Source organism: Aythya ferina (assembly GCF_964211825.1).
Source record: "Aythya ferina genome assembly, chromosome: Z".
Taxonomy (NCBI): domain Eukaryota; kingdom Metazoa; phylum Chordata; class Aves; order Anseriformes; family Anatidae; genus Aythya; species Aythya ferina.
Genome location: NC_140299.1, coordinates 14,679,081 through 14,705,920, shown reverse-complemented (window position 1 = coordinate 14,705,920; position 26,840 = coordinate 14,679,081). Strand labels below are relative to the sequence as shown.

The 26,840-nt window shown below is 39.2% G+C and overlaps 1 protein-coding gene across 2 annotated transcripts; it reads left to right on the top strand.

Moving 5' to 3' along the window:
* On the top strand, positions 1-26,794 carry C6 (complement C6). 2 transcript variants are annotated; one of them, XM_084504693.1, is made up of 19 exons: positions 1-140; positions 393-491; positions 1,766-1,923; positions 2,644-2,800; positions 5,194-5,338; positions 6,016-6,157; positions 7,088-7,226; positions 9,884-10,084; positions 13,709-13,949; positions 14,980-15,102; positions 16,043-16,209; positions 16,432-16,657; positions 18,927-19,098; positions 20,027-20,138; positions 20,621-20,753; positions 21,736-21,927; positions 22,303-22,393; positions 23,317-23,558; positions 25,539-26,794. In XM_084504693.1, exons 3-19 carry the CDS (start codon positions 1,766-1,768, stop codon positions 25,718-25,720), a joined length of 2,823 nt encoding a protein of 940 aa, XP_084360819.1. In that variant the 5' UTR covers positions 1-140; positions 393-491; the 3' UTR covers positions 25,721-26,794. The 2 variants fall into 2 exon arrangements, with proteins under 2 accessions (XP_084360819.1, XP_084360820.1); XM_084504694.1 differs by having other exon boundaries at positions 81-140; positions 398-491.
* The last annotated feature ends 46 nt before the right edge of the window (positions 26,795-26,840 follow it).

The window sequence follows — 26,840 nt, the reverse complement described above, 5'->3', positions numbered from 1 at the left end:
CACCAGGGTGGATCTGCCCTCATTAACGAGTAACCAAATCAAACAAAACCTCCAACCTTTCATTTTAGAGCCTGCAGCAAACCACACCAAAGTTGTGCCAGTCTGCAAAGTTGTCTGGCTTTGCAGCCAGCAGTCTTACAGTAAGTTGATAAGGAAACTTTTAAATAGCTTCAATGCATGCAATTTAAAGTATGGAGAAGCTTCTGAGGTTTTGATTTGTTTTGTTTATTTGTTTGTTTTCATTAAAAAGTTGAATTTATCTCTACATGCACTTACTTTTATATAGTTGCTGACAGATTTCTCATGTACTGTTTGGCTGGAGCTTTGCTAACAGATGTGAATAAACAGTTTTTTTTTTTTTTTTTTTTTTTTTTTTTTTTTTTTATGTAAAGCACAGTGAAGGAATGAACACAGTACTGGAGAGAGTGTTGTAGGGCTTCTTCATCTCTCTTCTAAGTTGGCACTGTTGGTGTGAGGAGCCAGGAACCCAGGTAAGGAAAAAGATCTTCTACCTGCTCTCCTCTTGGTTCATTGGAAAGATTGTTGATTTCTCTGTATTCAGTTCTATTATACTCTGCTGATTATACTTAAATCTCTGAGAAGCTTTTTAATTGAATGACTGCATAAAAAGTGCAGAGTTCTCACTGCTACAGCTGCGTGGAGTTTTACTGTCTTTCTTTACTAAAGGAGGAAGCTATGTCTTTACTTCACAAAATTTATTTTTCTTAGCAAGATATAAAAGCCATAAGAGCATGTATTACACAGTTAAAAAAAAAAAAAAAAGAAAAGAAACACTAAAGTAGAAAATGACTGCATGTTTCTTTTCAACATTTTCAAAATGCAATCTTTTAGAATATTGCTTTAAAATAAATAATTTTGTTTTTATATTTCTATTTTTGTTTGTTTGTTTTGAGACAAAACAATGTTATTATGTTCTGCTGTAACATCCTATAAAATATGGTATTGATTCAGTAACAGGATGAGGGGAAAAAGCTTTTGCATTTTTCAGCAAATAAACGGTTTGACTGGAAAACTATTTTCCAAGTCTACTAAATGTTATTCCTTCCCAGAGACTGTCTATAACCTTCTGTCTCTTCAAATAAATTTTGATTGACCACTGGAGTGAGAAATAGGCTAGCTGGTCTCTCTTCAGCTGTTGGTGAAGAATCTGGATGAGGTTTGAAAAGTGATGGTTTGCAGTTTCGACAGGCTATTCTAAACTAAGAACAATAAAAAAGATGAAGGAAGGATTCACTGCAGCAAAGCAGTTAGGCAAAGGGGGATCATAGACACATGAAAACAAATTGTTTATTGGCAATAGGTTGGGGCTAGTTAGTTTTAAGTTTCTGTTGTTTTACATGCTCTGTAGGAAAAATGGTCTCATGCTTTTATTTGAATTCCTAGAAAATATTTTTGAGAACACTCAAAAAAAAAAAAAAAAAAGAGCAGTAGCAGATCTTTGTCACATTCAATATGATTGATAAACAACTTCTTAAATAGAATTACCATGCAGTCGTGATTTGTATTCAATAAGTGAAAAACCCTTGATGAATAGCCTTTGACATCTTGTCTCTTCACGTACCACTAATTTATTTCATACCTTCTCATGTGTTATCACCAAATTCCTCGTACACTGCTTAGTAACTTTTTACTGTGAAAATGATTTATAGACCCTGCAAGTCAGAAGAGGCATGTCACTAAGATACACGCATAGCTGTGAGTGCTACAGCTTACTGAGCTCTTGTTACCTGTCCGTGTGCTGTAGATGAACACCTCCACTATGGACAAGACTTTGCTATTGCATCTGATCCTCCTGAGCCTGGTGGTTGGCAGCAGCCAAGGGTGCTACTGTGAACATTACCCATGGGGGCCATGGTCCAGCTGTTCAAAAACCTGCAATTATGGCACACAGACAAGGCACAGGTAGGGCCAAATTGTCTTACTAGTTTTATGGTTCTACTTCTTGTCTTAAAAAAAATAAAATAAAATAAATCACTTTGGGGGAGAATGGACTGTGCCTGAAGCTCCAGCTTCTGTAATATGTTGGGAAAGAAAAGTTGTTTTATCTAAATGTTTAGCAGATTAGTGGATTTTAACTGCAAGGCTTAAAAATTACAAAACTGCCTGTAGAATCCTACAGGGCCTCCAAATGTACCTACTTCTGCCAAGATGCATAGTGAGGAAAGATCAGCCAGGTCCTACGATGGCCTTGCCAGCAATGGGCATTGAGCAACCAGACCCTGTGAACAAACAGGGCAGGTGTCCAGTGCACTGCAATGCTGTGGGAGGAGAGAGCTCCAGCATGGCGAGCCTACAGAAAGCTGCTCCTTGTACAAACAATTTTGCAATGACCACTAAATGTTCAGCAGCACCAAACTAGATGCAGTACAGGGGTATACTCTACACTTGCTGGAAATCCCTTCTTCAATCCTGGCTTTTTCTGTTGCCATTCTCTTGATGGGATGAAGTGAAATTTTCTGCTCTGTATATTCAAGGCATTGTTGAATTTTTTATTTCAATCAGCATTCCACAACTACCTATTGTCATTCAAGTTTTTATTGGGTTCAAAGCATTATCAGCCTTCATCCACAGTTTGAGAACATCTACATTCTGTTTCCTTCCTCTTTCAATTACATTTTTTAGGCAAATAAGAATGGATGAATATTATAACCAAAACTTCTGTGACCGGTTGTGCACAAAGATGGAATCTCGTGCTTGTAACCAGCAAACATGTCCTATCAACTGTCAACTTGGAGACTTTGGACCTTGGTCAGAATGTGACCCATGCATTAAAAAACAAGTAGGTAGAAAATGCGTTATGTGGACTAATTACAATAAATTATACCTAAGAACCTTCTTTCTTTCAGATATTCAACTTCAAGAAAATTTGATCTGCAAAATGACAGTTTAAGTTAATATGGGCAACTGGTTATAAATTATAATAGTAGGAGCTGGAAGGAACAAGTTAAAATAAGTAAATCAAAACAGAAAGGAGCAATTCAGTAGTGTAAATCCATTCATGAGAAATTCCTTCAAAAGTGCCATTGTCATTATTAAAGATGAGTGAGTTTCCTACATAAAGGATAAATTAAGATAAAGGTTACGTGTCTGTTTAAGCAGGACCAAATCATGTGATCTTTAAAATAGCATAGCATTTTATATGTTCTGAAGATGAAAAATAACTGGATCAAATTATGCATTGAAAAGAGTTAATTGGCAAATCCTAACCAGTACTGGCTAGAAATGCTATATCTTACACTGATGGTCAGGACCTGTCTGAGATTGCTGTCAAGAAATCCAGAGTACCATTTCTCCAAGCCTTTAGCCTACACAAAACTGGTGTGCTTAATATCTATAGAACAAAATGCTCCAGTGACCAAGTCCCTGGGCCTGCATTTATTCCCTGATGGTAGAGTTAGGAATTAAGTGTATCTTCCCTGGCAGAGAGGGAAAGGGTGAAAGGGCAGGTTCAAGTAGGTTTCACCTAAAGAAACCAAGCCCTGTCAAATATAAGATTATAGGGAGTGGAGCACATTTTGTTTGGGGTAGTTATGTGGCTGGTGGATCTGAGCTTGAGGTTTACCATAAGAGTAGCTTTGAGTGTTCGCGCAGACATAGCCTACAGCTCTTCTGAAGCTTCGGAAATCCACACCTGAAGAGCAATAACAAAATGCCTGTTAGGTATCATAAGTATATCTTTACACATATACATGTATATACGTACCTTGATGCCAGTGCAGGACAAGAAAGACATGGTGTTGGGTGCTCATGAAGAAGCAGTTCTAGATTTGAGATGTGGATCACCCTGTGGGGTTCCCATCCTGCAGTCAGGATGGGGAGTGAGGACAGAATGGGTAGAAATGGTGGGAAACAGCAATTAAACTGCAAGCGTTGAAAATGCATATTGCTCTCATTCAAACTGATTTTTGTGATCAGTATCCTCTTGTTAAATTGTAGAGTTTCTTACCTACACATATGAGAAAGAATTGTTCATTTTTATTAACTTTAAATATTGACGCAAAGTATTAGTTGCTTTTTTTTTTTCTAAAAAAAAAAAAAAAGTGCTTTTATGAGCTAATCTGTTTTTTTCATCCAAATTATAAAGATCACTGCTTCTGACCTTTATAAATATAAACAGCCATCAGAATAGAGAATGTGACCTCAAGATGAGTATGAAGACTAGTGTAAGCAGGCTCCCAGTGAATGGGAGGGGTAAAGAGGTTAAAGCGCACACAAAGAATATAATGAGTGCTATAGATCCCAAATGGAGTGCATGGAGTGGTTATCTTGTTTTTAGATGGTCTGGTGCTGCTCCATGCACCCTCCATTCATAGTCACTGAGTTACTGCTATTTCTTGAAGGTCATTCTGCATTGATTAGTTCAGGGTCCTTCCACAGAAACAGTAATTAAGTCTGGTTATCAAATGGGAAAAAAAGGAACTGGTTATCAAATGGGGAATAAATCCTACCTTTTTTTAGGGAAACAACAGTTCAGTCAGATGCAGATCAGTTTCACTAGCAGGCCACTGAAGTGGAATGAAAATCTGGCATTATTTTTCTAGCAGCCTTCAGCATCATTATTCTGCAAGTGGGGTTCTAATTTGGGGACAGAAAACCAAATGAGCTTGAGATTTTGCTCCCATATAAAAACTATAGAAACTCAAGAACAGTTTCTGTCCTGTCCAGTTCTCCCCAGAAAAGAGGTCCCATGAGTGGGGACCAAACCAGCTAGTTTTGGGATAAGGATACATGCTGTTGTCATGGTATTTCTATTTCAACAGAGGTGATAAAAACATGAAAAAAAACTCCACTAGCCTGTTCATACACAACTTCCTACCATACCTCCTTGACTGAATGTGCTGGAATTGTACTTTTCATTCCTGCTGTGATGTAGCTCATGTTGTCAAATGTTTCATTATTTGTGCTCTGCCATTGAGGCTCTCAATGTATTGGATTTCAGGTGCCTACGTGCCTTACCTGGGATGAGGATGTGGTAGGATGTAAGGGAAAAATCAACCAATGAATTTCGCCAGGTCTCTGATTTCAACGAAGTTTTAGCATCACAGAGACATGTGGCTCTGCCTGAGGGGCAAATCAGCTACAAAAGAGCTCAAACATTTAAAAAAAAAAAAAAAAAAAAAAGTTTAATTTCTTCTGCCTTCCAAAAACGTTTTATTTTCTTCTGCCATCCAGTTTCGTGTTCGAACACTCTTGCGACCATCTCAGTTTGGGGGTCAGGCCTGCTCTGAGCAACTGGTGGATTCCCGCCCCTGCTTTCCAGCGAAAATCTGCAACATAGTGGAGGTCAACTGCAAGAATAAATTCCAGTGTGAAAGTGGTAATGATGGCTTCACAGATTAACTGCTGCATTATTCAATAGTAAATAAACTCTACTTGAGGGGAAAAAGAAAAAAGAAAAAAAATAATAATAAAATGATTTTCCTGCACAAATTCCAGGGAAAGAGGAAGGGAGAAATCTTTATTTGAGGATTTACATTTGTTAGTAGGAGCTTATGTTTGCAGTTTCTCCTGTAGCTAAAGGGAATGATTCACGGTAGTGCAATCTTTAGCTTGGGTTGTCAGCACAATCATGGCAGCTAGAAAGTATCACTGTTCCAATGACATATTTTTTTTGCACATTTTTTTTCCAACACAAACATATCCATACAGTTTGTCTGAACCCAAAATTGCACTATTTTTATTGAAACTGCAAAACGTTGATATTTCTTACTTGCTTTGGTTTAAGTATACCTGACTAGGTTCTATAACTTTATCCTCATAACCTTTTGCTAAAACTTAACCTAAGCCTTGTGGCTTCAAGCAAGTCAAACTGGTAGAATAGAAACAACTACATTTATTGTAGTAATCTAGACTTTATACTGCTTTACTGTTAATTTCTGCTGCAAGCTTACACCTTTACTAGGGAAAGAAACTGCCTTTCTTTGAAATTCTTTGCATTCAGATGCAATGAATTTTCGCATAAGGATTATTGCTGCTGTTTGTTCTCTGATGCAGGTCGCTGCATTGCAAAAAAACTGGAATGCAATGGAGAAAATGACTGTGGGGACAACTCTGATGAAAGAAATTGTGGGAGGAAAAAGACAGTGTGTGGCAGAAGGTTTGAAAGCATCCCCAGCGTGCAATTAATAGGCAATGGGTAAGCCAGCTTTGCTTTTCATAAACATGAAATTGTTGCTGAGTAATTTACATAAACTAGATAATACCCAAATTCTCATGTGAGAGTATCTCCAAACACATAATGTCTCAGATTAAAACTAGCAAGAGATTACAAGAATGCAACCAAACTGTCAGGCTAGAATTTGTCTGCTGCATTTGTCAGTCCTATTCTGCACTGCTGCTGAGGAGCCATCAGAGAACGTTGCTGTCTGAGGGACCTTGCCTGCCCTCACAGCAACGGCAACATCACATGTTGGCAAATTCCAGCTCAGTTATGTTAAAGGACTTCAGAAATGTGAATGTTCCTCTGCAGATGTGTGACTGTGTGTGACACACCTCTCACAACACTAACCGTAATATCTTCCAGCCTACTAACAAAAGCAGTTGGACACTTAAACAAAGAATCACAGAATGGCTTGGGTTGGAAGAGACCTTAAAGATCATCTATTTCCAACCCCCTGCCATGGGCAGGGATGCCATGGACCATGTCCTAGGTCTTCTGGTTTTGAATGAACTTAGTGCACTCTGGAAATATCACTTGTGCTAGAAATGGAGAACTGCTTATTCATTTTTCTAGGCCATTTTTGACCTCTTTATTTGAGTAAAAGCAATTGTCTAGGGAAGTCTTACACTGACATTGCCTAACCTTCCAGATAACACCAATACTGGAAATTATAAAACAGAATTGCTACTATAGCCTGGATGTGTGTTTTTTCAGGTGAAATCAATGTGAATTAGAAATTCTTTTAGATAAATTTCTTTCAAAACAGTAACATTATCTTTATACTCATATTCTCTCATTCAAGCATACAGTATCTTCAACACAGCTGTATTCCAATGAACAATCCAAGTTTATGTCTTCCTGACATTGTTTAATTGTTGTTTTTGTTTGTTTGTTTTTGTTTTTAAGATTTCACATTCTGTCAGGAGAGAGCCGAGGGGAAGTCCTTGGCAATTCATTCTATGGAGGAGAATGCAGAACTGTGAAGCGTAACGAGACAAGGATATTATATCGTATTCCTGCAAACCTGAAGGGTGTCAGCTTTCAGGTACTTTCTAGCAACAAATACTAGCTGAAAAACCCTTGTCACAATTGTAGTCCAAGTTAAGTGCTGAAGTCTTAAGAAGTACTGCATGTTTTAAGGCAAGATTTCTCAATGTGGTAGGGCCTGAACATGCTTCTGGTGATGTGTAAAAATGGGATGAATTGAATGGTGTTGGGTGGCTTACTTGTGCCTTTCTGGTCTGCTTTTACCTACTGTGCCAGATATTTGACTCAATGTGATGGATTTAGGCTTTTCTCCTGCTTCTCATGACAAGCCTCTGTTGTGACTTGATACCAAGGGTCTTGATCCCAACCTGGACATAATCTAGCCAGAGGTTTGATCAAGTCCAAAACTCATTTCAGCATCACTGCTGTGTCCTTCTTGTACCAACAGCTCTCCGAGCTGCAGCTTCCCTTTCAGTCATCTGCAGCCTTGGGACAAGCTCCTCCTTGAGCAATTTCAGCCCCTCCATCCTGCTTGTTCCCCTTTCAGCCCTTCCAACAAGCAGTGAGAAGAGGAGGCAGATACTAAATTTGGCAGGCAGAAAGACAAGAAACACATGGTCTGGGAAGGGGTTTTGCAGGAAAAGCCAAGGACAAAGAGGTGCTGGCTTATATTTTTTCCAAAATCCCTGAATCTGATTTTTAAATAATATATTTTAGATTTTTAGACACTGTTATTTAGAAAATAGTATGAATAATGTGGTTAGTGCACAACATCTGGCTGCATACATATGACAGGCTCTCTGAAGCAAGTAGCTACTGCGCTGAGAAGTAAGATATGCAGGACACAAAAAAAGGCTCAAGTAATGTGTGAAATCTGAACTGCTAATGTTTGTCACAACTGCTGTCAGATTTTATTATTAGTTTAAAAGAAGCAATTTAACAAAGGAGATCCGTTTCATTCTTTTTCTTCATCAGAAACTTTAATGGGTTTGGCTATTCTTCTGTTTTGCTCAGTGATGAAAAATTACTACATGTAGAAATATTCAGTTGAGAAAACAAGTCTTCTTTTGCTGTGGTGGTTTCACACAGATGTTCAATTAAACTTTACCACATGGCTCTCTTACTCCTCCTCCTCAAAAGACGGTGGAAAATATGATGGAAAAAAAAAAAATAAATCATGGGTTGAGATAAGGATAATTTAAATAAAGTGAAAAGAAAGAGGGAAAAAGAGAGAAGAAAAAAAAAAGAAGAAAAAAAAAAGAAGGAAGAAGAAGAAAAGTCCATGTGGAAGCAAAGAGAGTGAAAACAATTATTTGATGTTCAACTATGTCCCAGGAAGCAGGGTTTCAATACACGTAGTGGTTGTTCATGAGGACAGATGTTTTCTTAACGAGAGTCCACTCTTCTCCTTTCCCAGCTTTTATTGATTTTTCTACAGCTTTTAGTGCTGAATGTGTCATCACACACTATGAAATATCCCTTGGTCCGTTCAGGTCATCTGTCCTGGTGATGTCCCCTCCCCACCTCTTGCCCACCCCCAGCCTGCTGGCTCTGGGGTTTTGAGGAGAGTCTTCTCAGCAATAGACACAACACTGGTGTGATACCAGTGCTGTTCTAGCTACAGGTGCAGAGCACAGCGCTGTATGGGCTGCTGTAGGCAAACTGAAGTCCACTGCAGCCAGATCTGCCCACACCTCCTTAAAGTTGTGTGGTTAATGTTGTTATTAATGTCCATCAGCAAAAATGTTCAGTGTTTGTGACTCTCACTAGGTTTGCACCTCTATTTTTGAACATTTAGAACTGCCTTTGGTATAGAAAGGTCACGGGATCAGGCTTTCAACTCAGATGCATTTTCATGCAAAAGCATGTGACTTGTTGGAGAACAGAACTGGATCAGGGGGATGAACATCAGTGCTCAGGGTCCTTTGCAGCCCTGTTGGGTGAGCCTAAAAGGAAAAACTTGAATCCTTCTAACACCTGGAGATCCTGGGAGGGGTTTGCCCAAGTTTTGGGAAATTAGTTACTTCTGAACTGATGCTGAAGTCATCTTTGTGATACTGCTTTGCACAACATTACCACTGAGACTTACCAAGCTTATCTGGCAGGTTCATCCCCTGCTCCCCTTCCGCTATCCCTAGTTCATCGTGCAATATGGGTGCTCACACTGCAGGTGTGCTCTAAGACTCCCCCCTGGATTAAATGTTTTCATTCTTCTAGCAGACAATGAAGAAGAAACAAAAAAAAAAAGGCACCAAGTTCTTTGTGATGTACATCATAAAAGCCATGGGAATGGGACTTACTCCTAGTATCGAAGTAATATGTAGCTCTGAAAGTCTTTGAAAAGTGTGATGAAATATTTGTTGAAAATTATTCCTAAACTTCAGATAACTTCAGATCAGGGGAGCTAGGGAATTTTGTGAAAAATTTTTTGAAAGAAAGTGATACATGCTTTTTTTTTTTTTTTTTTTTTTTTTTTTTCTTGTAATGTACATAATTCTACTTATCCTTTATGTATCTCACCTATTAACTCAATTTATTATTATTAGTAGTAGTAGTAGTAGTAGTATTTTCCTTTAAGGACAGCTTTTAGCTTATTGGCAAGTCTAAAAAACATCAGGCTTGTTTCTTCCAGAAAATGTCAAGAATTCATTGTTTAATAGGTTGGCTTGTTTCAAGTTATTTGGGCAAATCCAGTTTGCTTTACTGAATCTCCAGGTAACAAATGAAGAGGATGATGTAAAATCACATTTCTACAAAGATTTAACTCAGCTGAGTGACAATGATCAGCAAAGTAGTTCATCCGCTCATGATTCTCGAAAAGGATTTAGCATCCCAATACTATTCTCAAGAAAGAAACGGGTTCAAGTCACATCATCCTCTTCCTTCAAGAAAGCCATAAAAGCCTCACAAGAAAAGGTAATTGAATGTTGCCTTCAATTTCTTCCTTTCCTTGAGTTTCCACCTGCGTGTTTTGGAGAACTGAGCTATCAAAGGTCACTGTCCATTATCAAGGCACTGGCATTACATTTTACAAAACCGCTAGAATAACACATAAGGAAGGTCAGAAAACAAAATAGGTCAAAAAATAATATCTGAAATAATATACCAAGATAAAAGTTTCTGGGAATAGACAACCCTCTCCCATAAAATTCTACCCCTTTAGTGCAGAGGAATACTGTGGCATATTAGATGCACGTACTTCTAGAATTTAATGTCAGTAAAGGATCAAGTATTGCTTTGTTTACAATTCTGCCTGGCAGAGGCCATAGAACAGACTACAATTAAGGCTTGTTGAAACCCAAGAGTTGTAATAAAATTAGAATGCGTCTTTTACAAAAATACGAGTCTAAATTTTCTTCCTATGACAGAAACTTTATTGTGAACCTTGCTAACTTGTCCTAATTAGTAAGTAACCTGACTGCTTAAAAAGTTCAATATTTCTAGTCTGAATTAATCTGTACTAAAGTTCTGGCTACTGGAAACCTGTTTGCTTTCATTCCCATGTAGATACGTATATACAGATCAGGCTGCTCTTTTATAGAATTGGTAAGTTTATTTTGGTAGAGTAGTGTCTTCTTATTGAAGAACCCATCAGAACTAGATTAATTCAGAAATTATCAGATGTTCCTTTGAATAAAACTGTCATGAGGAAGGTTTCTTGGACTTACATTGGTTTTGACCATTGCAATTTCAGAAACCCACATATCTGATATCTTAGAGCTGTTGGCTCTAGATGTAACAGGTTAAAATCCCACCTTAGTATGTCCATGGCAAGAGTTCAGACCTTGCCATGAATTTAGACCTATATTTTAAACTGTGTGCACATGGGCTTCATATAACCATCCCAGGATCTCAAGCTCAAGTGACTTGAAAGGTCTTGAACTTTTCCCTGTTAGAATAGATGAAATATGAAAACAATGCTTTAAAGTTTATATTTGTTTGCCATAATTCTTTTGCTAACCTGACCTTTAGGTCCTCCAGTATGCCACTTTGTCATGATCTCTCTGAGGTCTTCTGCTTATGTTAAGGTAACCATCTAGGGTGGTTCATCTTGCATATCTGTAGACAACAGCAGTTCTACAGAGATCTGCCTCTCAGATAGTTTCCTGCCTTTTGTATCAATGAAGAGAAACTGTGTGGATTTCTACATGAATGTGTGTTCACTGAATAGTGTCTTAATGGAGCTGTGGAGGGAGCCCAGGTGAACAGCTCCCACTCTTCTCTACTTCCTACCATACAGAAAGACCCTTACGGTGAGGCTGGAACATTATATTACATGCTTCACTATGAACTACTTTATTAATCTTGCCCTTCCTGCTGCATGCTGTTATTTTTATACATTGTTTTCTTCACTTTTTTTGTTACCAAATTCCTATGCTGTCTAATTTGTTGAACTCCATGTTGCTTCAAGATTGGGAAGAGAGTTCAGAAACTGGAACATCAGCACCTGCCTGATAGCATGTGCTCTGCAGTCAGTCAAAGTCACATGGGCCTTGAACCAGGCTTTGTGCCCATCCCCTTAGCTCAAGTTCCTAGTATTCTTGGCTGCAGTTAATTGAGTTTGATGGCTTGAACCACAATTCAAAAACTGAGGGCTGAAAGGTGCGAAGTCTTCCCTATCCTTGGAGATGTCAGGCATCATGGATGGGCATAATTCCATGGCAGCTGTGCTTAAAATGCTTGGAATTAAACATCACTTAATTAGCCAGTATATTCTGGTGAAACTCTACTTTGTTAGAAATTGTCCAATTAATTAAAACTACCAGTTTCAACATCAGCCCATCTCAGCTTGTGTTTGGCTGCTTTTTTTTTTTTTTTTTAATTGGAGTAGTTTTTATAGAATAAATTAACTATCTGAGTGTTTACACTTGATTTTGATCATTTCTTTTGGCTGAACATCTCTGGGAATTATACAGCACTATAGTTTGTATTAATAGCTGGTATTAATGGGTCAAGATAGCCACAGACACCAGGGGGTACCAGTATGTTTAGATGTGTGCCCAGAAATAACTGAAGACTTTGAAATCCAGTTTCCTGAATTTCTTCTATAATAGCTTCCAAGTTTGTTCAAGTCTCAGCGATTTAATACAGAAATCATGGAATAAGGTGAATTGCTAGTAAGAAAAGCACTTAAGATACTTTTAGTAGCAGAAAATGTAAATGTGAGATGTACACTAAGCAAAAATTCTCATTTGGTATGTGGAAGCATCTTATCCAACTGAGCATTTAGACTCAGTATTTGCCAAAATGGCCTGTAATTTTGTGCATAACTGAAATGTTAGCCACCACGGCTGAAAATTCAGGACCAGAACCCAAAGGAAGTCCTTTTCCTATAAATGGCATTACCACAAGGTATTTTAGGAGCTGAGTACAGTCTGGAAACTGTTACATACCCTATTTCTTCCATTCATGCAGCAGAAAGCTGAGCACCCTTAGCTTATCTTCCAGTGTGCAAATGAGATCACTGAAACGAATAGTGTAGAGGTGTGCATAGCTGAGAGCTGAGCTCCAGTTCATGTGTTTTGTTGATGAGTCCTGGCTGGATAAACTCGCTGTTTAGATGCAGCCTTGTGTCTTCTAAGCCAAGTGAGCTTGAAGACTGAAAGGGAGCAGAAAAAATGTACCAGAAGCAAAATTCAGCAGAAGAACCCATGTATCATTTTTTTATAATGATTTTTTCTATCTGTGTTACTCATTTGCTCCAGTTTCCCATCACTCCTTTTGCTCTTGATCTCTTTGCTCCAGCTTTTTATTATTATTATTATTATTATTATTATTGGTTCTCTTTGCCACTTTATAAATTTCTTCATTCAGTATTCTATTTCTCTCCTCTCTTTTTAGTTAAACTCCCACATTAACAACTTCTAGCATTGGGAAAAAAAAAAAAAAAAAAAAGGAATTAGCTGTCTCTAAACATGAGATTGCTCAATGTAAGAGGTGACATTTCCAGTTTCTGAACTTTTGCTTTTGCTTTTTTTTCTCCTCATATCATTCTCCAGCCCTTGCCTATTAACAGCCTGACACTTAAACTGAACGAGATCTTTATTCCTGTGGTTGTAGTTTTATCAGACTGATAAATAGTGTCTGAGATTTCATGGCAGTGAGGCACTACACAAAATACCCACTCAGGATTAGTTTCAAACAGCCCACAGATGTTTATAAACTGCAGCCTTTCCTCCTAGCTTTATGGGTGTCTTACCAATTTCAGGTTTATTTGTTACAGCAGGAATCATTTTACTGTTTTTCTAGTGCTTAGGAATTCTTATGTTGGAAAGTTATGTTTTCTAGTGCTTAAGAATTCTTATGTATACTCCCACACTGTAAAGCAGTAACGAGCATTGTCTTCAAGAACTTCACAGGGCTCTTGGGAACTCTATGGCTAGCTTGTGTTCATTTACTCATGGTTAAAGCAGCACAACAGACAGGATGAAATAATTCTTTCAGTGCAGTTCAGGACATACTCTTGGCCACTCTACTTTCTGCAGTTAACTGCCTATTAAGACTCTCCTTTTTTGTTTGTTTGTTTGTTTTTATTTCTAGAATTCCAACTTTGTTAGAGTCCATAAAGTCATCTCTGTTGCAAGCTTCACAATGAAAGAGTCAGATCTGCAGCTTTCAGATGTCTTTCTAAAAGCACTTAACCACCTGCCCCTGGAGTACAACTATGCTTTATACAGCAGAATATTTGATGACTTTGGCACTCATTACTACACAGCTGGGAAGATGGGTGGTTCCTATGACATTCTTTACCAGTACAGTTCAGATGAATTGAAGAACTCAGGTATGTAATCCTCAACAAGAAAATACAGTGATATATGTTTGCCAGCTTTTCTTATCACTGTTTGGTTTTAGGACTTACACCACATAGCAAACTCAACAAAAATCCTTTAGGCTTTCACAGACACAGGAATTATCCACTCTGCCCAAATATAAGGCAAGAAAATTTTTTCCATGTTTTATTTTGAAAAGTCCAAGATTTTCCTTCCTCGGTAAACATCACTGTGTTCAGGGACGCCTCTTAAGACCTTCAGATCAAGGTCCTGTGACACTAGGAAGAGAGATTCCAACATACCCCAGTGTGGGACAGAGGTCCAAGAGACATAAGTACTATTTTCTGAGCTGCAGTCATTAAAGCTATAGATATTGATTAAAAATGAGTCTGAAACTGTTCCCATGTCAAAATGAAAAAACAACACTATAGAAGTGGAAATCTAAGGTTAAAAGCTGTGAAACCTAACACCATCACTGTAACTTGTATAGATACAGGAGGATACCTGAATGATGTGGTATAACTCAGTGCAATGTTGTTTGCACCTAGGAAGTGGGCACCTGCAGCAGTGATGACCGATTAGTGCCCTATGCCCAAAGTGCTGCAGGAACAGGGACAGCCTTTTGCCACGACCTCAGAGAAAGGTTTGTTGTTCCCACCACCTCTAACTTCTGCAAAGCAGCACCTTGGGAGAGTGTGGTTGGGCTGTGAACAACAAAGGATTGTTCTGCAGTGTACCAGTAGCAAGAAGGAGTGTCAGATACCACAAAAGAGGTGACATGGGAGAAATACCCAGACAGGAATGGGAGAAGGACTTTGGAAGAGGGTGAACATGGCCTGATGGGACTAGGGAGATGAGGAGCAGAAGAGCCACTGGCAGTGGGGTCAGTGGTGCATGAGGAGCTTGAGTGAAGAACAGAAGTCAGAAAGAAACTAGTGAGCAGGGAGACCTGTGGTGACTCAACTTGATGGTGAGACTTAGGGCATGATGTGGTCATGTAACACAGTTAGGGTCATACAGCTGCTGCTCTGGTATTTCTAGGTCTGTCAGAGGATGAATCAATGGACTGTATCCGAACAGAAACATCGTGGCGTGTGCTCTTCATAAAGAAGAAGAAAGTCAGTAACAGATGCATCACAAACAAGATGACTGTGAAACATGAAGGTGACTGTGCTGATAACAGGGCTGTTATCCTGTTAGTTACTTTGAGAGATACCACCCCCCTCAACAAGGCACCCCAGGTGACCTCCCAGCTTTGAATTAGCAATGCTCTTCTACAACTGTCAGAGAAACCAGTGTTTCACTGTTTTCCTGAAGCAAGCATCAGAAACATCTTGCTAGCAAAAGAAATTATGATGTAGGAGTGCTCATCCTCTGCTCTGGAGCACTGTCACTTGAGATCCAGTGTCACTGGCTCTTCCCAGCAGTCATGGATCTGACAAACATCTCCCATGAGAGGGATCTGACAAACATTCCCCATGGCCCCAGAGCCAGGTGTGCCAAAGTGGGAAGTGGGCACAACTAGAAACATGATCGCAGCCAAGTCCCTGATCTTCTCTAGGGGTTGTTCAGGGTTGCGGAGATAGTTGGGCAATAATAATGTTCCTTGCCCTTCCCCTCCCACCTTCCTCATGCAAGGCAGACACCTAGATGTGGGAATGTGTCTCAAACTGCAGACAGCTGGTGCAATTTCTGCAAGAATGGAAAGAGTCACATTCTGCATCACTAAAAAGGATTTCCTAACCTCCACAGTTTTTGCACTCTTTCTATGATCAATCCAGTTACCCAGACATTTACTTCTGGGACTAAAGAGCCTGCCTAGAGAAGCCTGCTGTATCCCATGCAATTTACACAAGTCTTCTGTATGGTTATATCTCTGTGGTGAGAGTCTTGCACATCCTTCTCTGGCAAAATATGACACACCACTGAACAGAACAAGGATTTTTATGAGTTTAGACTCCTTTCTTCCAAGGATAACTTTGTAAAATTAAAGACAATATATTCCTTTCTATCCTTTCTAACACTTTTTGTTGTAATGTTGATGTTACATCCACTTTCTCTGAAAGCCTTTTTCTGACAGTTCTGTGCTGAAATCTCCTTTCAGGTTCCATTCTGCAGTCAGCTGAACAGTCGATCTCTCTGGTCAAAGGTGGCAGGTCAGAATTTGCTGCAGCTCTGGCCTGGGAGAAAAAGGGATCTTTTCCAGGGCACCCAGTCTTCACAACATGGCTGGAATCAACAAAGGACAATCCCATAGTGATTGACTTTGAGGTAAGAAAAACACTGATTTTTCAAAGAGCTATGCAGATGTTTCCTGCCTTTTAAATCAGGATGATGCTGTGTGTGATATGAATTATATGTTCACACACTTCTGGGCATGATATAAAAAATAGTGTGTGCTTTCCTTTGTCATGTATGACAAAGGAAATGTATGACAAGGTATGGCACATAGCTAAACTGAAGGTAAATGCTAACTGGCTAGCTGTTTTACAGGTGTCATCCATTGTGGACCTGGTGAAGAACGTGCCGTGTGCCGTGACCAGGCGCCACAACCTCAGGAGAGCCCTGAGGGACTATGCAGCCAGGTTTGACCCGTGCCAGTGTGCCCCATGCCCCAACAACGGCAAGCCCGTGCTTTCTGGGACGGAGTGCCTCTGTGTGTGCCAGGCTGGCACCTACGGCAAGAACTGTGAGATCCGTGCTCCGGGTTATGATTCAGGTGTGTGGAGAGATACTGTCATTGATACATGTCTGGCCAGGCCCAGAGAGAGGTGGTGAATGAAGTGAAATCCAGCTGGCTGGCTGGATCCAGCTGGTCACCGGTGGTGTTCCCCAGGGACCAGTGTTGGGGCCCATCCTCTTTAATACCTTTATTGATGATTTGGGCGAGGGAATCGAGTGCACTCTCAGTAAGTTTGCAGACAACTCCAAACTGGGGGGTAGTGTTGATCTGCCAGGGGGCAGGAAGGCCCTGCAGAGGAACCTGGACAGGTTGGATCAATGGGCAGAGGCCAGTGGGATGAGGTTCACATGGCTAAGTGCTGGGTTATGCACTTTGGTCACAACAACCCCGTGCAACGTTACAGGCTTGGGGCAGAGTGGCTGGAAAGCTGTGCAGAGGAAAAGGCTCTGGGGGTATTGGTTGATGTTCACCTGAACATGAGCCAGCAGTGTGCCCAGGTGGCCAAAAAGGCCCATGGCATCCTGACTTGTATCAGGAATAGTGCAGCCAGCAGGACCAGGGAGGTGATCAAAACCTGAATGATTTTAGAAATGTGTTTATAAATTTATACATGCAATTATTTGCAAAATAATAAATGCATCTATTGATGCACAACTCAAATGTAGCATATAAGTGTTTCATGCAATTGCCATCTAATACCTGAACCTTTCTGTCCCATGTTATTTCAAAATCATGTTTCCAATGCCTATCAAAAATTATTTTTCTTAATACAATGTTATGTAGGCCTGAATTTAGAATAACTGAGAAGCTCTTGCCACCAGAGCTGAGACCATTGCAGAAATGTTGAAGGATTCACCCTAAAACAGCCTGTCCTGCTTCTCTCTGGGCTGCTCTTTTCATGGTTCTCAGACTCTGTAGGCAGGACATGACAACCTAAAACCTCAGTGATGTTATCTGTTGGATAGCACACACAGAAGACAGCTGGAGTTTAGCAAGATATTAGGATAAGCATTGGTTTGTTCATTTTCCCTCTAAAACTCCAGGAAGTCTTTGGCCAGGGAAGCATCAGCCAGGTGGGGGAAGAACTGGTCACAGCTGCACTCTGTGACAGGTCTTTGATGTTGTTAACTTTTTTTATCCTTATCATATTTTTCCAAAACACACATGATATCATGAATTCCCATCATACCTTTTACCTGAAAATCCCTTGGCTATTTTGTCAAAGATAAATCTGATATAACCTTCCCTTACTAAATCCATGGCACTTCTTATCCTATGGTGATGGTCAGAAAGTATAAAAATATAGGGAGGATTAAAAATAGAAGAAAAAAAAATCATAATGAATAGGCAGAGCTCATCGAAGAAATTGCAAGACATGTTAAAATATTCCTTAGCTACATTAATAAGATAATAGGAAATTAGTTGTTTAGCAATAAGACTGAAAATGAGATCAAAGATAATTGATGGACACATTAATAAACTCATTCGTTAGTTTTCCTATAGCCTATTATGCTTAAGACAAAATAGCTGATGGATATAAGATTTTTTTTATTACAGTGTGGGAGGAAAAATCAGTTTAAAATGTCTTAAGGATAGGGATCATAATCATTATTCTCAAAAATAATAAAGAACAATTTCACACAAAAGCAGTTTTTGAATGATTTTGACACTAATGGCATACATATAGAAAAAAGAAGAGACTTTCAGTATATTATTATTACTATTGTTACTGTTATTATTATTATTGTAATACAGAACCAAAAGAGGACAGAAGGAAAAGAAAGTGATACAGGCAACTATAGACCTCAGAAAGAAAAGAACAATTTAAGGTATGCAGTTATAGATATGAATGTAGATAATATATATTATGCAGAAAAGATATAATGTGTAAATAAAAATCCTTATATAATCCTTCATGATGGCACAGACAAAATACCCTGGTGGGTAAAAAAAGACAGTAGTGTTTTAATTTAGCTTGTGTGGGAGGTAGACTTGGGGTTTAGACTTGGTGTTAGAACTCATATCTAATTTGATAGCTCATCATTTCATGGGTTATCTGAAATGGTAGTTGGTACCATGAAAACTCAAATATCTCTGTGTGCAATAGAAGTAGAAAATAAGCTGCTTCTGGGTTTAAATGTGATTTGCAAACAAAACTGAAAGGGAAGGTGTGTTTTAGGCTCTTATGAAACACCTGGAATTTAGCTGAGTCCCCTGGAAATGGCTATCATGAATTTATCCTCATATGTGAACTAAGTATGATACAGATTTATCAAAAGACGGGATTTTCTTTTATTTCTTGCAGATGCTGTAGATGGCCGCTGGAGTTGCTGGTCTGAATGGAGCCCATGTGACACTTCCTTCAAGAGAAGAAGGACCCGGGAGTGTAATAACCCATCCCCGATGAATGGTGGAAAGCCCTGCAAGGGTGAACAGGAAGAAGAGGAGGACTGTCATGTCTCTGTGTTCATGGACAAGTAAGGAGATGGTAGATCAAAAGACCTCTGTAGTCGTAAGGCAGAGTTACAGAGCCCTCCAGGGCAATTTTGTGACTACTAGGGAGAAAAGAGACAGGCAGATCTCCTGTGTGAACATCTGTGGGAGGAGCTGAGAGAAGGAAATATTTGAAAATCGTTACAGTTTGCTTCAGGTTTGGATTTATTCATTGTTTATTCATAGAAAATGGCTGATCGGTTACATACTAAAGTATGACTGTAGCTCTCTTAAGCTGTTTTGTATGACTTCCTGTCCAAAGTCATTGAGAATTCATCTACTTCCACTCATGGGAGTTTGCAGTTTTTTTGTTTTTTGTTTTTGTTTTTTTAAATACCACATTCTCTTCTCTTAGAAGTTTAGGTCTGAGCTCAATGCCTCAGAGAATTCCACTGAAACTACCAAATTTTTCATATTCCTGCTTTGATTGTGCCCGATATACCAGTTTTGCAAGTTCTCTATTTGAAATCATAACTCTAGCCTCAAAAGTTGCTGTATTTCTTACCTCTTCAAGAACAAGACTTTGTACGGGTTCATTTTCTCTCTTGGAAAAAAATTTAAAAAAAAAGGCAGAATGAGAAAATGAGTCAGGTTTTTCATCATCCTTGCTGTAATGACTACAGAGGAGATTCTGGAGCAGACAGGAGAGGATGAAAAGCAATGGACTGTGTGATTCTTTTTTACTCATCTCAGACACCAAGCTTTACAGCTCTACACTGATAGAAACCAGCCTCCTTTAACCATTGTCTGATAGCACCAGTTGGGTTATGACCATGCTATCTGCTCTGTAGTTGCTGTTGTTTTTACAGGGAAAATACTCTGAGCATTCCTGTCCAAAGCTTCTGACATTCTGCCATTTTTTCTAGGTGACTGCTTAAAATGTATCCTTAACAGCATTTTTTTACTTTTTAGAGGGGCTCCCTGTATTAATGATGATGAGGCAAGAAGAGAAGAGGATATCATAACTGGTGAACCTGAGTCTGGATGCTCCAGGCCAGACCCACCAGAAAATGGATTTATAAGGGTGAGAATAAAAGATGGAAGGAAAATGCAGTAGTTGCAGAGCTGTCAAATTTTACAGTTTTAATTTAATTTAATTTATTATAGTTTTACTTAGTTAGTTAGTTGTTTGTTTTTTGTTTGTTTGTTTTGTTTTGTTTTTGTTTTGTTTTTTTTTTACATAGTGTGCTAGTGAGCATGTTGTATACATACTGTGTTGTGGGACTGCAGTTCACCAGGGTCCACTATCAACTGAACCAAAGGCAACGTGAAATCCATTTCAAACAGTGGTCTAAGAATACTTCTTTTGTAACCATGGCATTAATTAGTGTAGCCAGACAAACATTCTTTAGGTGAATGGATGACTCCTGTTTCAGAGAAGGAAAAGCAAGCACATATTGTCATTGTTTCTTTTGGCAATGTCTATTTTTATTACTGCAGATTATATATTTTTTTTAAAATTTTTAAATACTGTGGGCTTTTTACTTTGTTTGTTTGTTCTGGTAGAATGAAAAGAACCTGTATGATGTTGGGGAAGAAGCTGAAATTGCCTGTGTGAGTGGTCATGTTCTCAGTGGCTATCAGTTCCTTCGGTGTCTGCCTGATCAAACCTGGACACAACAAGTAGTTGAATGCCAACGTAAGAAATAGAAAAGTAACTTGTCCCTGCAACAAAACAGGTGGAAGAAATATATACAACATTTGTTTTAACAAGAGAATCTGTAATGATATCTGAAGAGGTAGCATTTTAAGAAGGTATTTTAATCATTCACACTAGACTTGGCAAAAACCTGCTGAGTCACTACATCATTCCTCTTCAATTCAAAAGTGTTGCTGTTATGTGCGTTGTAAGAATATTGCAACGTTAACTGCTTCAGAAAACACTCAGATGTTGCAAGGTCCTTCTCTCATCTAGATTTAAGTATCTTTGAGAGGACTCATCTCCTGTTTCCAGACTTTCATAGATAATCTTTAAATTTGACAGTTATGCTGAAGAAAGTGTTCTTGAAGGAACCTTACTATCACTTTTTATATTACATGGATGATGTTTCTAAATCACCTTTACACTGCCTTTAAAATCCCCACAATAAATCAAGGCCTTGAAGTATTTACAGTCCAGTCAACAGTTATGGGTCAGAACTGAGCTGATCTTGTTAAATGGAGAGGTTCCAACAGCTTGCTGGAACTCAGTGTAATTTGATTATTTAGTGTTCATTTTATCAAAATAATTTCCCTGAATATACTTATGAGTTTTCTAATGCCATTCATTTTAATTATTTTGTTTATAACTTCATTTATTAAAAAAAAAGAAAAAAAAATGCTGTAAATGTCAGCCTTATTTTTAACAAACTTTAAAATTAAATTACTCTTACTGGCATATATTAGAAATTCATTGTAATTATTCAGTTATTGATTGAAAAGTATTTTTACAAAATACACTGACATGACAGTGCACTGAAAATTTCTAGACTTAATTATGATAAATATTAGTTTGGAATGTCAGTCAGCTGTTAAGTGTTATTGTGAGTGCCTTCATGGCTCTTCAACTGAGGCATTATGACTTGCTGTAAATATCCCTACACCATGAAAACAACAAGATTTTTTTTTCTTGTTTATTACAGCCGCATTATGCCTCAGGCCACCAATATCTGACAGTGTCACAATTTCCCCATTTAAGCAACACTATGACATTGGTGAAACCATGAGGCTAAGCTGCCAAGCTGGGTTTATAGTCACTGGTCAACAACAGTACACTTGTGGAAAAGACCTGTCGTGGATCCCACCTGTTTTGAGACATATTACATGTGAAAAAGGTTAGTATCTCTGCAAATGCATTATCCACAGCATGGTTTATTATAACTAGCTAGAACTAGGAAGTAACTGGCTGTTTTTTTTTAAAGTATAGCAACTCTTCGTTAATTTTGCTTTTACTTTTTTTCAAAATAACACTAAATTATTACAACACTGAATTGTTATTTGCAGTGTACTGTACACTTTAATCATGAAGCTGAGATGTTGACACTATTATTGGAAAAAAAAAAAAAAAACAGTTGTATTAACATGGCTTTGTGAAAGTAAAGTAGGAGAATTCATTCTGTTGAAACATCTTGTTCAAGTTTTTGCAGCGATTCTTGCAAAGAGCTTTGTTTCACTTTGCTGCTAGTTACAAGAATTCTCCCTTGTTTCAGACGAACAAACTAAGATTAGAGGGTTTTGCGATCCAGGTCAAAAACAGGTTGGATCTGAGTGTGTTTGTATGTCTCCAGAAGAGGACTGTGGGTAAGTTAAGTGCTTTCATTAGAAATATAAAAGTCACCGTTTCCCCAGTGACAGACAGAGTCCATTGTGAGCACAAAACAAAAAGTAGCAAAAGGCAACAGCAAACTCAAGGTTACTGGTCTCTGTTCAGATACTAGCCAGTTATGCCTCTATATTCAAATTACAGCCCTCTTTATAGGTCTGTGAAATAAATGCACAGTGACATTAACCTAATGTCACACCATGGTGTGTCCTTTTACTCTGTTGCCACTGTCACCTGCTACTGGAAATTCCCACTCTTTCTTTTCTTCCTTTTTTTTCCTTCAACTTCCTAGGCACTGTCATCACCTCCCTGTAATGGGTCTTACTCCTTGTGCTTTAAATTCACACTTTTCAGATGAACATGCTGCAAAATACATTGCATATTTCAGACTTCAAAATCATATAAAACACGTAAAACTTGGATTTACTGTCTCTCACAGAACACAATCTGCACAGACCTTTGAGCCTTTAAGTTAATAGAGGGTTATCCTGGAGGATTTTTAGTAAATGACTGGCCAGAGTGGAGGTCATGTGGGGCTGGAGATGGAAAGAAGAACATGTATTGAATATGAGCTGGGCTACTATCAGGCTGAGAACACAGGGTCTGTGGAAGTATCCCGTGCCTTGAGGAGGCAACAGCAACTCCTGTTTTCTTGTGCAGGAATGTCTTTCACTTCCTATCTCTTGGATGGGATCAAAACTTCCCCACCTCACAGCACTATGCTGTATCAGGGGCTTCCCAAGGTCCACATACTGCAGTAGCTGGGATAGCCTTAAGTCTTTAGACAGATACCCAGCTTGGCCATGTTTTTTCTGTGTTTCATCATATGCTGGTGGAGTGTTTAGAAGCATGGACTTGTTCTACAGCCTGCTAAAATAATTTTTCTTTTTTCTTGGGGTAGCCACTACTCAGAAGACATCTGTGTACTACATGCTGTTTCTGAACAGAACGTGACAAAGTCCAGCTGTCAATATTCAGCTGAAATGTGCCTCGGAGAGCAGTCATTTCATTTCTTGCATGCTGGCCCTTGCCTTGGTAATACCAACATACGCTGGGCTATTGAAAGGGCAAAGCTCTCCACAAACAGCATGAAGAAAGTGCCCTGCGGCTATGACACCTGCTATGACTGGGAGTACTGTCCAGGTATGGCTTCTGAATGATGGCATTTATCCCAGCCCTTAGGCACTGAAAATAAAACATGCTGGCTCCTTCACTGCTCTAAGGAGAGAATTTACAGGCATTGCAGTCTATTTCACCAGTTTATGGTGAGAAGAGTATGGAAGTGTGGTCAGTCCCATGTCCCTGCTAATGTGTTACAATTGGGTATGTGCCTTTTCCCTTAGGCACAAGTGGTGTAGTGTTGCCACTTTCCATTAGTAAGGGACAAAAGGAACTTGAAGATTAAGGGAACTTAATCTGTAATCACAGAGATGTAATCAGCAATTTTATCACCTATTCCCTGTGAGGCTACTAAAATCATCGTTTTGTGCTTCAGGAGTAAACCTGAGCCACACCCTCTATACCATATAATTAGATTATAAAATTAAATAATAAAACTACTTAGCAAGACAGGGGCCATCAGTCTTAATGGGTTTTTAATGGTAAAAATTGCAAATACCCATACATGAAAGCTGTGTTTATTAGGAGTTTTAATGAACTAGCTAAGCTGTTTGGTGAAACTCCTAAAAGGATTATTTTATAAACACTGTTGTGCAACTTGGCTATTTACTTTGTAACTGGGTGATAAGAGCAGTGGGTTTTCCTGTAAATGTCTGAGGTGCTGGCTGGCTCCACGCATATCACATGCCTGCCAGGAAAAGTCTGAGTGGCAGCCACGCTCATTCCTCCACTTGCTTCCAGAGACAAACACGATCTCTATCACACCTTGACTGCTCACAAAAAAACAAACAAACAAACAAAAAAAAACAACAACAAAAAAATCAGCAGTGAGAAGCAATCTTAAAACCCCATTTTGCAAAATTATTTATGCAGCACAGGATTTGAAGTAGGTGGCTTAAAAGTACTGCACAAAATATTGCTCCTTGTGGGGCTGAAGCTGTGGTCAGGACCAGGTGTGCCCCTCAAGGGGCACAGTGTTGTGGAGCCTCCAGGCACTTCAGGCTCCTGGGTAGGTGGCTATAATTTAAAAAAGCATTGGTTTTATTTCTTCCAGAACCTGTAAGAAGTCTAGATCTGTTCCCACTGTGAAATTGGCTTAAGGCTGGATCCTGTAGCATTACCTCAGTGGTTTTGTTGTTTGTTTTGTTGTTTGTTTTTTTCAAAGACTCACATAGAAGTGCTGTTCAGCAAGCAAAAATGATGGTGAGCAAGAGTACCAGGAGAAAAAATACATTTAGTATTTTATATAAGCTTTCATTGGGGTACTCATGAGGTTGGAACTGGACTCTCCTCCTCACTGTCTTCACGAAAGTCTTCTTTCCCATGAATATGCACAAACATTTAGGAAAAAGAAGTTTTGATGTTCCTGAGAATGAGTAGTTGGTATCAACACAGAGGCAGAAAATACTTCAGTATCATATGAAAGCAGCTAAACTGAGGAAAATGCATGTTTTTCATGTTTTAAAGTAGGAAAGGCAGAAACTTGGTTTCCTGCCTAGGGAATTTCTGGGAAAGAATATAAAGAGTCAGAATCTGATTAGATCAGAAATGGGTAATGAAATAACCGGCAGGACTGAGTTTACCACAGGCCAGCAGCAGGTAGCTTAACATTCATAAAGGGAGCTGTAATGAAATAGGAGCTGACACAATACGGACCTTAAGACTCCATTTCACAGCAACATTGTGTGCAAAGATAATTGGGAACAGAAAGTAAACTTAATATCTTTTTGTTTAGAATAAAGGTCAGGGAAAACCAGTGGATAAAAATAGTTAGATAGTTCATTTCTGCTCCTGTATAGGCCACTGCTGCAAAACCTGGTATTTAAAACTTCTTTTTACTCTACTCCTGATACCCTATCACCTAGTGCATGCACTATAGGCCCTTCAGCTAAGGTATCAATCTGCAATAGCATTGTTCCCTGTTGGTTTCTGAAATGTTGTCACAGTATAAAATGTTTTCAGTTATGACGTTTGCAGCTAAATCTCCAACACATTCATTCCTAGAGACGCAGATCCAGTGCTCCTGCCTGATGCCTTACCAGTGTCCCAAAGAAGACAGACGGCTTCACTGCATCCAGATGGAGTCAACAGGGAGAAGGAGGACAGTTGGTTATTGCATGCTGGCAGCCATGAAGTGTTCTGGCATCAAACTGGAGGTGCTGGAGGAGGGGAGCTGCCGGGGGTAAACTGACAGTTCTCCTGGTGGCCACCACCACCATCCCACTATGCATGGGCTAAACCACATTGGGGAAAACTTGACTAGTTATGAAAGGACAAATAGATCTAAAAGGATGCAAAAAAAGATAGAGCTCATTTAGTGGGAAAATGGTGGCAGTGGGTTTTTTATTTCATGAAGATGATGTGGGGTTTGAGATATGGGGATACTGCTCTCACTGTCATTAACTCTGCATGGGCAGAGGGAGGCAAGTGAGAGATGGGCACAGAAGAAGGGGAATGCTGCCTCTCATTTCCCTGGTGCTGGATTAGACTTCCTTTCCGCAGCCATTTGTTGCTCCCTCTCTGCACTGGTGACTGCTCTGCACCCTGGTCATCTTGCTGGCTGAGTGCCCGCTGGGCAAATCAAGCACTTCAGCATCATTGCACATTCCCTCTGACACCTAACAGGTCCATGACAGAGGCTACACGTATGGGCACTCACCATGCAAATTCAGGGAGCAGTACAAAATACTGAAAACCACAAATACACAGTGATTGAGCGAAGTCTTCTTCAAAAGTATGAGATTATTTTTTTTTAATTGGTGTAACTGAAGGGAGGAAGGGTTTGCTTTCTGGGTTTGTTTGTTGGTTTTGAGCCCTAGGCTCAGGATTTTACAAAACAGAGGATTAGAAACCTGCCTTCCAAGCAGGGGAAAGCTGGCTGACAGTTTTTTTCCACCAGCAGTCAGCAAAACAATGAAAATCGGAGTGGGGGGAGGGAAGGGGGGAGCATCCAAACAGCGTCCATCCATGAATAATGTGCCTTATGCATAACTGTCACACCTATCCAGAATCTGGGCAGAGTCACCTGCAAGCAGGGAGTGGGCTGAATGTGAAACGATTATTTCCCCTTCAAGAAGGTATTATACCTCTGCATCTGGGATGCTGCCAATCTCTCTCAATTTACAGTAGCTAATTTCAACTGGATGGAGCTCAAGGAAGAGAAGCAATGAATCCTTCAGCTAAAAACAATGAAGCATTATATTTTCTTGCTTAAAATGTACTAAAAATGACTTTAATAAAAAGATAGGTTTGCTCTTGTAGTTCTGTATTTTCTATTTATTTTTTTTTTATTTTATTTTTTTCCAA